Raw genomic sequence first — 13103 nt, forward strand, 5'->3', positions numbered from 1 at the left:
TGAAAATCAACAAAGCAAGTACAGGTAACTCTCGTATAATGCGGATGTTAGGTTCCAAAAAAATGGCGCGTTATATATAAATCGCATTATGCGAGACTCAGATCACATAAAAAAAGGAGGGTTAGGTTCCGAAATTATCATTTTTTTTTTTAAAGATTATATAAACAATGAAACAAACACATAGTATAAAATTATAAAAAATTATAAATTGTATGTAAACTTCATTGTACATAATACATAAATATTTTAGGAAAAATAAAATAAAGTGTATATTTTAATCGTCATCACTGTAAAAATAACATTTGTAGATGTTCTTTATTTACGAGTGGCCGGATGTCGTCATCACTTGAAATCTATAATTCTCATTGCATACTTCGGCTGGTTTAGTTATCAAGAAATCAGTAATAAGACCTTGCTTATCATTATGCTGCAATTTTTTATTAAGTTCATAATATGGAGCTAAACAAATATCCAATTGTCTGGTGAATTTTCTGGAGCACTCCATTGAGAGATCATTATCCATAAAATAACTTTCTTTCTAACTCCAATCCTTCTGCTAATTTTTTTAAACTGAATTCTTTAACGGATTCATCATAATCAGATTCTTCAGCAGAACTTCACCGCCATTTTGTTCAACGTCATCTATTAATTGTACCAGTTCCTCCTCATTTAAATCTATTTCCCCATCACTTAATTTATATTGAAGAGATTGGAGCACTTATGAAGAAGTTCGCGAAGGTTGAATCTCATGTGCTGATCGAAACCGAATGTATCTTCAGTCTTGTTCAATTGTTACTTGGCAATTTACAGTGGGTGGGTTTATCCCTATTAACAAGCACGTATATTGCAAAAGCACTCTGAGTGGCCATTACTATAAAAATATATATTTTTTTACATAAAAAAAAAAAGCATTACATATTGTACATAACTCACCAATTAGGAAAAAGTGGTTCAATGTATGATTCAACAATGACTTCTAAGGCCGGAACAGGCCATGCTAGGCCTAAATCCTTGATATGCATGATGATGATGATGATGATTTTTAATGCGCTTTCCTGGCAGAAAACGAAGACAATTTTCGACAATAAATACTTTATACGATAAACAACTGACGTACATGCCTCTAAAGGGTATTTCCCCTAATATAAATTCGCTACTTATTTCGTTCTTCTATTTACTGTATATTTTAGTATGCTTTGGTGCATCCATCATTTCGATTGTTGGAGGTTTCTCAAAAAAAAACTATCCATCTTTGTATGCATGATACGGATGCAAATTTAACGAAGATAAAATTTGATATTTAAGTCGTGCGTTGAAAAATATATGAAATGATAAAGGGTTACTACAGTTTGTAGACCGCCTTATATCGAAACCGCGTTATACGAGGATTACTTGTATATATGTTTTTGTTTTTTCTACTAGCTTTCTCTGCTATTAATTGCATTGTCAAAATCTGTTGAATTGCGCAGCTATCTTTCCTAAATCCTGCTCACTCGTCTGCAAGGTATGCTTCCAATTGTGCGTTCTCAATCTTTCTGTCAATGTCGTCATTATCATACCAAGGTGTTGATTGTCAAAGCAATTGTTCTATAAATTTTACATCTTAGCTTATTTCCTTTCATATAAAATGTAACAAATATCGATTTCACCCACTTCTCTGGCATTTTCTCTTCTTTCCATACCATATTTCATAATTGTTGCATTACTGTAACCATACTTTTGCCACCATATTTAATAATTTCTCCAGTGATGTTATCGTTACCAGAACTGTTGTTGTATTTCAGCAGTCCTATTACTTTTTCTACCTCTCCTCTTAAAATGTCCATATCATACTCATCACCTGGTGGTGATATCTGCTTCAATTCTTCAATCAGTTTCCCACTGCTCTCTATGAGGGTTGTTTGAAACGTCTGGTAAATTTCCAAAAGATGGCGACACAATTCGTTCCATTATACCAGTGTCGGCACATATCATCTTTATCATGATCCCTGCCAAAATTTTAGCCACATGGGACGCATAGTTCTTGTTTGGCAAACATTTAAAATGACCATGTTCACATTTTTTATAAAAATGGAGAAAAACCAGTTTCGTGCAGTGATAAAACACTTTTCTTCAAAGAAGTGGATGGCTGTGCACATCAAAGCCAAGTTAGATGCAGTTCATGGGAATATGAACCAGCATTAAATTTTTGGATAAATGAGTTTATACGTGGTCGGAAGTCCATCCAAGATGAAGCACACTCCAGACACCTGACTGAGTTCACTACGAAGGAAATAATTGACAAAATTCATGGTATTGTTATGGAACACCACTGAGTGAAAGCGTGTGAGATTGCTGAGATTGTAGGCATTTCAATGCGAAAAACTGCACATGAAAAAGCTGTGTACACAATGGGTGCCACGATTGCTGACTGTCGATCAAAAACTCATGCGAAAAGACATTTCAACGCACTGTTTGGTGATGTTTGATCACAATTCGCAGGATTCTTTGCGTCAATTCATGACTGTAGACAAAACTTGGATCCACCATTACACACTTGAGTCCAAGCAGCAGTCAAAACAGTGGACAATGCCCAGTGAAAGAGCACAGAAAAAAGCTAAGACTGTTTTTGTCAGCTGGGAAGGTGATGGCCACTGTTTTTAGGGATTCTGAAGGAATTATCATGATAGACTATTTGGAAAAGGGCAAGACAACAACAGGAGTCTATTATGCATCATTGTTGGACTGTTTAAAAGCAGAACTGAACAAAAAACGGCCAAGATTGACGAACAAAAAAGTGGTCTTTCATCAAGACAATGCACTGTCTCAATGGCAAAATTGCATGAATTCAGGTTCGAATTGGTTTCACATCCACCGTTTTCTCCTGAATTGGCCACATGTAACTTCTTCTTGTTCCCAAACTTAAACATTTGGCTCAGTAGTAAAAAATTTTCTTATTCTAAAATGTTCTATATTATTGCATTGGGCTTCTAACCATTTCATCTTATCCATTCTGAGTGCTTTTTTCACCTCATTATACTTTCTTCTATATTGCTTCTCTATTTGTTCTAATGTATTCCTTCTTATCTTCAACATTCTCTTCTCCTGTACTAACTTCAGTGTTTCTTGTCTAACCCACTTCTTCTTGATCTTCTCTTTTTCTGGTACTGTTTCTTCAACTGCATCTTTTATCGCCTTGATTACTGCTTTCATTCTTAAATTCACATATTTTTCATTGTCTACACTTTTAAGTCTCTCTGTTCTGTACCTTCTTCCTATTTCTGCTTCACTTATTCTTGATGTCTCTAGTCTTTGGTGAAGTATTTTATTTCTAAACCAGCTCTCAGATCCATAAATTAAAATTGGTTTGAAAACTATCTCATATACAGCTAATTTAGTGTTTTGACTGATTTCTCTATTATCCCATATAAATTCATTCAGTTCACTTTCTACCACACCAGCTTTGTTGATTCTGTTATTTCCACATTTAATTTACCATCTTCACTAAAAATTGCGACTAAGTAGCTGAAATGTTTTACGTATTCTACAGGTTCTCCATTCACGATGCAGTTGATATTTTCAATGTTTCTACCTATTTTTCCATTGTCATTGTCTTGTTATTGTTGATTTTCATACCAATTTTTACAACAGTTATTTAATTTAGTCAGGGAATCTTGCAGACTTATACTGGATTTATTGAAAAGTATAACATCATCTGCATAAATAAAGAGTTGAGATTAACATCTCCAATTTTTAAATCAGTTTTAATACAGCTTTCCTTCATAATGTGATCAATATACATATATGTAAATAAGTTTTTTTACCTTGGGAACAATGTATTAGGGTTACCAAGCAATTTTATAAACTTGGTTATTTTACTCCTAAACCCAAGTAAGCAAACAGTTAAGTTTGCGCCTGAACGTAGTTCAAGTCTAAAGGTGGTGCAACACCAGGTCAACTCATTGTAAAGGTGGGTAAAGCTCTGATCACTATTCTTAGTATTTTCCATAATGTTGCATCACCTTCAGACTTCAACTACGTTCAGATGCAAACTTAACTGTTTGCTTACTTGGGATTAGGAGTAAAATAACCAAGTTTATAAAATTACTTGGTAACCCTAATACATTACTCCCAAGGTAAAAAAAACTTATTTACATCTATATCTCCTCCAGAGATTCTAATTCAAAATAAAAACACCTTGTAGCAACTTGTATAGGTAAAGTTAATAAGGCTCTATATTACTAAAACCTTGGTATTTAGGGTCTAGCTACTCACTGAGGAGACCTCAAAAAAGGTTGAAACTGGTCTGGGTAGTGACCCCACCCATAATGTATTGCAGTATACATCTCTTAGTGAGATGTACTTTACATTATGGAAAATACTAAGAATAGTGATCAGAGCTTTACCAACCTTTACAATGAGTTGCCCTGATGTTGCACCACCTTTAGACACAAACTTAATTGTTTGCATACTTGGGATTAGGAGTTAAAATAACCAAGTTATTTATATATATATATATATATATATATATATATATATATATGTAAAAAGGTCTAGGTCTAGCTACTCACTGATGAAGCCTCAAAAAAGGCTGAAACCGGTCTGGGTAGTGACCTCCCTCCATAATGTAATAACAGCATACATTTCCTAGGAAATGTATTTTTACATTATGGAAAATACCTAAGAATAGTGATCTTAACTTTACTCTCCTTTGCAACGAGTTGCCCGAGATTGTACTATACTCGGCAAGAAACTCTCTGATTCCAATCTTTGAGTTTCTTATTCGGTTTTAAAACTATGTGGGATTTAATATCCCCTTAATTTTAGTAATAGCTCTATTTTAATTATTTTTGAGTGTTGTAAAAAATCCATTAAGCCTCCAACATGATTTTTTGAGGTCTCCTCAGTGAGTAGCTAGCCCTAAATACCAAGGTTACAGTAATACGGAGCCTTATCAACTTTACCTATAGAAGTTGCAACAAGGTGTTTTTATTTATAATAAAAATCTGTGGAGGAGATATAGATGAATTAAATTTTTTACCTTGGGGATATTGTATATTAGGATAACCAAGTTATTTTATAAACTTGGTTTCAAAAAAGGTTGAAACCGGTCATGTTAGTAATAAGCAGTCCATTTCCCGATCAGATATTCAATAGGTATTTGTCATAAATTAAAAATGCCATGAAATTATATCCTTGGTTTAATTCTTTAACCAAGTGTAAGCAAACAAAGTTTGGACCTGAAGTAATTTCAGGACTGGGAAACTCATATATAGAATCTAATAACTTCACATCATTTGCCTTAGTATTCCATAATGCAACATGCACATCCTTACAGATAAGTATAATGCTATGCATTATAGGAAGGGTCACTACCCAGACTGCTTTTAACCTTTATTGAAGTTTCATCAGTGGGAGCCAGACTCGACACCAAGATTAAAGTAATGCAGAAGTCATATTTTCATATATATGAGTAGCCAAAAGGTGTCAACACCTTATTATTAAAATACTCTGGATTAAAGAGAGATTGGAAGTTTTTCCACTTGGTTATACTATAAAGTAAAGATACCAAGAAATTATATTCTTGGTTTAATCCTATATCCCAGTGTAAGCAAACAAAGTTGCACCTGAAGTCCTGAAATTACTTCAGGTGCAAACTTTGTTTGCTTACACTTGGATACAGGATTAAACCAAGAATATAATTTCTTGGCATCTTTAGTTTATAGTATAACTAAGTGGAAAAACTGCCAACAGGTATTTGCCATTATTATTAACTTTGCTCTTTTCTCCAAATTTTCCAAAAATATTTCTGTATGGCTGACCATCATTTCCTACTTTGCTATTTAGATCTCCAACAAGGACTAACTTTTCCTTTTTCATTGTGTTAGTTGCTTTCTCTAAAGTCTCAAAAAATTCTTCCACTTCTACCTTAGTAAAAACCTTCTATGGGACCAAAGGCACATATAAGTATCATTATCCAGTTATCCATCTGATATTTGCCCACATCACTCTACTTGATATTGCCTGTCATTCAAGAAAATTAATCTTGGATTTAGTGTTGAATATTATAGCTACTCCTGTCTCATGATTGTTATTGCCTGAATATAACATTTTGCATTTATTGCTTAGAAAGATTTCACCACTTTTCTTCTTTTTTTTTTTTTTTTTTTTGTTTCAGTCATCCCTATTATGTTGATTTGGTATTTATCCAATTCTTCTGCTAGTTCCATTTCTTTGCCAATCATGCTTCTTATTTTGATAGTACCGATCTTGAACTCTGGTGGTGTTGAGTTGGGATGTGTTTCAGGATTTGTTCCAGTAGCTGACTTTTTTTTTTTTGCCCTGGTTCCCTGGCAAAAACAATGGGGCTTTGTTTAACTAGGCAATGTCCCAATCACCACGAAATTCTATCATGTTGTACCATCATGTTACATTGTGGTTTAAGCCAATAAGAATATAATTTATTTGGCTAAATCCCAAATTGCAAGCTCATCCTCTTTCGTTCAGTATACAGTTAGATACCCAACAGGGTGTATCACATGAATGTGAGGATTGGATATTAGGTCAGAAGCCTTGATTGGTTCCCCACATTCGTTTAAAGGCTATGCGGAAGTCTCCTGTCAGTTATACAGCTTTGACACTCAAGCACCCTAAAATTTTTTTATAAAGTGCATTATTCACATACAGTATAATGTAACTTTGAGTTTTAATAATGTAAAGGTTAATTATTTAGCACTATCACAATTTCTTATATCTATATCCATATGAGAAAATAAAGATGAAATTTGGAATGATTGTGAAATTAGAATGGATAAAGAATCTCAAAGTAACTTAGAAGATACAAAAGACATCTGGTACATGTGTTTCTGACTCTTTTTCTATTTTGGTAGTATTGCACTAGTAATGAACAAGATTCAAGTGATTCAAGACCACAATTAGTCTGAAGCAACAGTACATTTGCTTAAAGAAGACTGAAAAAAAAAAAGTGTTTTTTTATTTTAATATTGGATAATTTTTCATCCCAAAGTTCCATTATCTTTTATCCATACTATCATCAACATTATTGTTATCCATTTCAGCTCTGCATCATCAGAAAACAAAGGGATATTCCCCTTAAATAATTCTTAACATTGTTAATGCACATATTCAATAGTAAGAGCTCAAGATACACAACTGTTCACCTGCCTTCTTGCCTCAACTTCATCATATATATTACTTATTACTCTTTGATATCAGCAACTCATCCTCTTATCCATATCATCGTCTTCAATGCATCTCCATCTGCTCCAATTTGTTTAACAGAGATCAATGTAGCATCCTCTTATATGCCTTTACAAAATCAGCAGTATCATGGTGTAGCCATTTCCTTTCTCCAATTCAATGCATCTTTTTATTGAAAGGAGGCAATGAACATAGCATACACATGCTGTCTGTGTATGTTGCACATGTTGTGCATCAGGTGGGAATTTACTTGGCTTGTTTGATGCATCCCTTCCATGTTGGGCAGGCACATTTTTACAAAGTTTCTAATACATATGACACACCACTTTTAATCTTTTCAGTTGAATTTCATTTGTAATCTTGATATTCTGTATACCATACAAAACACTAAGTGAAATTTTATCTGATTTCAATTATGTGTGTGTATGTATTAACCCTGCAATGCTCCCCCCGGGGTGACTACATTTTCTTCTACACATTGCGGATGTGCACAGTGCTTCATCCCCCCCCCCCCAAGCTATACTCTAACCAACAATCGTTCTCCACATCGGTCAATGAGTGAGTGTAGTTCATGAAGTATGTGTCGTTTTGTAAGACCATTGGGGAGATACCATACCCCAGTGAGCATTAGTGTGTGGTAAATTGGTGTTAGGCACCACAGCTATTTCTATCGATGCACAGTGATAAGAAAGTTGATGAGGTCTCTAAGCAACCAGAAGTTATACTTTTTTTATAACAACACAAAAGGTGATGACAGTTTCGACCAAATGGCTCACAAAAAGCTGCAAAACCAGAAGATGGCCTCCGCACTATTTTTATGGAATGCTGGATCAAGAAGGAATCAACTCGCAGATAATTCTCCAGTAAGCAACTAAGAAAAAGATGATCAGGCACCAATACCTGAAGAATTTGGGCTTGAATCACACCACACATGAAAAGGAGACTGGCTCAGCCACTGTCTAGAGAACTTATGAATATCATAAAGAAAGTTCTGAATATCCAAGGTGATGAAGACACTAATGCTGTCCTGCTGAGGCTGAGGGACCTCCAGAACCAAAAGTGAAGAAGCAAGCTAGATGTCAGATCTGTCAACGAGCCAAGGATCAGAAAACCAAAGTCCGTTGTTCAGTATGTGACATTTTTGTGTGTGTATGTGCAGATCACAGGAAAAACATCTGTGATGAATGTGCTAGAAAGAATTAACGTTCTACATGGTTTATAAACTGATTTTGATGCATTTTAAACTTTTATTAGATTTACCAACTACAAATCATTCATATGGTAGAAAAATGTTTTATTTTTGTGTAGTATATTACTAAAGTAAACATCAATTTTTGACACTCATTGTTTGTTTTGTGTAAATAAGTTCGTCATTTGTATTGTAAGGTATTTCTTTTATTCATGTACATTTTAACTGAAACCTAACAACATATTTGCACAAGAAAAATTAGGATATATTATTTTTTTTTATTTAATGTTTGCGTTAGAAAGTATAACACTTGGTAAACATCAGTAAAAATTGAAAATTACATAATATTCCATTTTATTTTTTATTTTCCCTTCCTTTTTCTCCTTTCAAAATATCGTAGTAGGTAAAATCTGTTAATGGCTTGGGTTATCTAAACACAATAACAATTTCAATTACCTATAGTGGAGGGGGGAGAAGAAATGTCGTGGGGTGACAGCATACCCCAGATGAGGTCTAAAAAAGGGTGAGCAGTCAAGGATTAATGCTAGTAATTTTCAGCCAAGTAATCTATAAGTGGAGGGGGGGGGGACTTTTCATTATTAATAAAGCTTTTTTGCATTGGTGTAATGTAATGAAATGCAATATCCCTTGCAGCCACAACTCTTGAATCTGGTAATAATTTTCGCACTTGAATTTGAGACCTGAGAAACTATAATTAGCACTTTTTTGATCATTCATATTCTCACATTCATTTGCCTCAAGGGCACCTTCATCCTACAACATCTCTAGTTTCCCTGATTTTGTATTTCCAATCTCTTAATGAACAATACCTTTTCCAGAATCCAAACCCATTCAAGTGCATATTAAGCCCATTTGTTCAAATTCATTCCATCCATGCATCTGCAAAATGGTGTTCCAATGAATAGGCTGTACAGGAGAAGCATCATTTATCCTGTACATTCTATGCATCGATTCATTTGCAATCATCACACGTCTTTCTTAATTTGATCATATTATACTTTTAACAGACTTACGATCTTAACTTTTCTCCCTCTTCATTCTGCTTCTTCTCATAAGTAAAACAAATATACATCAAGTAATAATGGATACTATTCAATAAATTTATAAAATGCTTGAAAATAACAGGTGAATTCCTTTCCAAATTAACAGTATCAACTGTTTCTAAATATAAACTGAAATACTGTATGGTTGTAAATAGAAACTGATAAAAAACATACAGGTTGTGAGAGTTCCCATCTAGTTCTGATATGAATAATTGCTTGAACAATACTATCACAGTCATTGTGGATGAAGGATAATGGACCACTTTCGTTGGCAATAGTAAGAGTGAACTGATTATCATCTACCAAACAAACCTATAAGAAGAAAAGAAATTTCTTTACTACTTTTTTGATATATGACAGCGAATACTGGTTAAAGTAATAAGTATTTGTGATAAACCATACTGTAAGATTTAGTGCTAAGCATGATAGTACTATAATAACAACATCCATATAAATGAAAAACAGTAGCGATAGCATGCAACTTTATCACATACCTTATTTTACATAAAAAAATCTTCTTATGAATAGTTTAATTCAATACTAAATTACAACTTAACTATAGACTATATATGGTATACTATTATGTATAATGTACAATTTACAATATGCTATATAGAATAGCACATCTGCATTTAAAAGAGCACATCCATCAGCATTTCACATATCCAAAACTAATAAAATAACAGGATATAGAATGTTTATGATGAGGACAAAGGGGCATGCAATCGCAAGAGTTTCATAGATGGAAGATAATAAGATGAAAGATATTAGATAAATGTTTGAATGATATTATTATGACATTTAAGCTGTTGAAAGTTATTTACCATATGGACACTGGGAGGTTATTTTAAAGATCAGAATAAAGAAAAGGAATGTAGTGCCTCCATAGTGCAGTTGGAAGAATGACGGTACATTACGCTCTTAGATTAGAAAAGGTCTAAGTTTGATTCTCGTCGTGACGGAAGGAATCTTTATATGGGCTTTTTCAATTGAAGGCGAGTTTAACTGATCTCATATGGAAGTAGCAGTTTTTTCTCCCGGAAACTTTGGTTTTTTTATCCTGCATACAGACAAATCGACCCTTCAGAACACATGCAATATATATACACAGACAAAAAATACTAGTTGTAGTGTTGTTGGTAGTGGGCAGTAGATGGTGCTGATGTAGATGATTGGTAGTAGAGGTTTGGTATGGTGGTGGTGAAGATGGGGAGTTGTACAGTAGGTATCCTCCCACGATGAGTCCACAGACTCCTTGGAGGTGTCGAGAATAATAATAATGTAGAAAAGTCGTCGTCGTCATCATTGAAGCTGCACAAAGAAGTGGTAAATAAATTGAGTATTGACTTCGACTATAGCAAACTTGTAGAAACTATGGAATAATTTATTACAGTGGAAAGTTTGCCATAGTGAATTATTTTTTATCATAGCATTGTAATCATGGAGCTTTGGTCAGGACTTTTCAGTGGTTTATTAAAGTGAGTCTATGGTAGCCTGTTTTCCATGAAGAGTGATAGATATATATGATACATTACTTGACAGGATAGTGAGAATGTAGACAGCAAATGAAAGAGTGGTATGTAGAACCACTCACATGATTTATACAGTACCATTCACCATATCATGGAGATTTAATGATGATGATGATAATATGGATTTTGGTTATATTCTAATGATTTCTTCACCATTTGTCTTAAAGTAAATAATATGGTCTAGAAACCTCCTATTTGATTAGAATTCAGTAGTTTCTTCCCAAAATTTCTTCTTATCAACATTTTTTTTCTTTTACTCTCCATAAATCTTATGTAGAATACCCAGTAGGGATATTCTTTTATAATTAATTATGATATTCTGCTTTATTTCCATTTCTACATATGGCACTATGATAGCTTTATTCTGATCATCTAGAATTATGCAGTAACCACTATAAAAGTGTTATCCCTCAATATTTCTGAACATTTACAATGAGGGTACATAGAATGAGGACATAAGTTGGAAGGAAGAAAGTTCACATGCCGGGAAGGAAATGCAATTTTAATCACCTACCAAGAAGCAATTACTTGAAACAGAAAGTGATGGAGGAGACTTGGATCTAGTCACGGGATCAGAAGATTTGTTCTGTAGTCACAAATTGCTCCAACAGGGAAGAGTGATATACATGGAATTTTCATTTAAGAAGATATATATATATATATATATATATATATATAGAACTACAGGACAGGTAATTATGACAAGCTTAGGAGGCAGCTTGAAATAGTGCCAAGGCATAAGAATGGTCATGAGGTTAAATCAGATAGGAGTTAGACTGATGAGTAGTATCATTGAAAGCAGGAGCTTCAAAAAAAAACAAAAATGTTGTGGACAGGTATATAAGGAGAAAGGTGATCAATAAACGTGATCAGAGATAGAGAAATATACAAGCAAGCAAGGTGACCAGGATGGTAAGGAAGGAAAAATCAGATTATGAGAAGAATTTAGGCAAGCAGGCCACAGGAAATCCGAAAGATGTGAGTGATGTGAGAAGAGGTCAATGAGCTGAAAGTACAAAAAATATTGCAGTATCTTAATGCAGATGCAGTACTGGGGTTAGATGAGCTATCACCTGGCATATTATGTTCATCATTGTTCCCTCTTCCCATGTCAGCCACTATCTTTTATAAAAAAAAAAAGTTATACACCAATCAATATCTCAGGAGTGGTAGTATTAGTACTGGAGAAGTCAGTCAAAGATAGAATTCAGGAATGAGCGAATAAGATCATGACATTCCAAAGAATGCAGCTCAGCTTTTGTGAAAGGTAATCATGCCTTGGTAATTTACTCACTTTTTTTGATGATGATACTACATGGAACACTGTTATGGAAAATGGTACAAATAAGGCAGGATATGAATCTGGCTGGTGATATAGATACAAAGGCAGTTGATAGACACATTAAAGAGCAGTATATGGACTAGCAGAATCCAGAAAAAATCTGGTGACTGATAGTGCATTGTAAGGCTACTGATAGTGCATTGCATGGACAGATACTGTTTATTTTGTATATTCATGATATAGGAAATTATTTAAAGAGAAGCATTCAGTTGTTTGCTGATGAAGCAAAATTGGGTGGTGTTATGGTTAAAAATGGTGAAGTGGAGGCTTACAGGATGATTTAAATAATTCATAACTTTAATTAAATAATTCATAACATTAATAAATAATAAATAACATGGGAAGAAGATAATTGATGTCAATTTAATGCAGAAAAGTGTAAAGTTATGCACTGTTTTTTTAAAGAAAACATTACGATCTGTGTTGTATGACTCTGATGGGAAGGTTCCCCAGGAAATTGATGAAACTATGGATTTGGAGTGTTGGTGAATAATCAACATCCCAAGTAAATCCACTGCTTCATCAATTTCCAAGGAGTTGAATTTCTGAGGGCATACTGCAAAGGTGGCCAAAGTAGCTCATAATTACTTGATTATTGTAGAATACAAGAAGAGATAAGCAAGTTATCATTCCTGTTCATAAGACCTTGATACGGAAATCTGGATTATTGTGGTCAGATCTAGTAACTTGGATTTTCTGCAGATGAGAAAAAGTGGTAAAGAAGATCCAAGAGGTGGCTAGTGGAATGCTACCTATGATGACAGATTGAAAGAGTG

The 13103-nt window shown here is 34.0% G+C and overlaps 1 protein-coding gene across 1 annotated transcript in view; it reads right to left on the minus strand.

Moving 5' to 3' along the window:
* The window catches only part of Nf1 (neurofibromin 1), a 1119557-nt gene that overhangs the window by 361614 nt on the left and 744840 nt on the right, over positions 1 to 13103 (minus strand). Inside the window, exon 40 of the mRNA XM_090400295.1 lies at positions 9628 to 9765. Coding sequence (XP_090256421.1) covers positions 9628 to 9765 — 138 coding nt within the window. The remainder of the gene's footprint in view (positions 1 to 9627; positions 9766 to 13103) is intronic.

This window comes from Typopeltis vanoorti, chromosome 11 (genome assembly GCF_054136105.1).
Source record: "Typopeltis vanoorti isolate ZY-2024b chromosome 11, IOZ_Tvanoo_1.0, whole genome shotgun sequence".
NCBI lineage: Eukaryota > Metazoa > Arthropoda > Arachnida > Uropygi > Thelyphonidae > Typopeltis > Typopeltis vanoorti.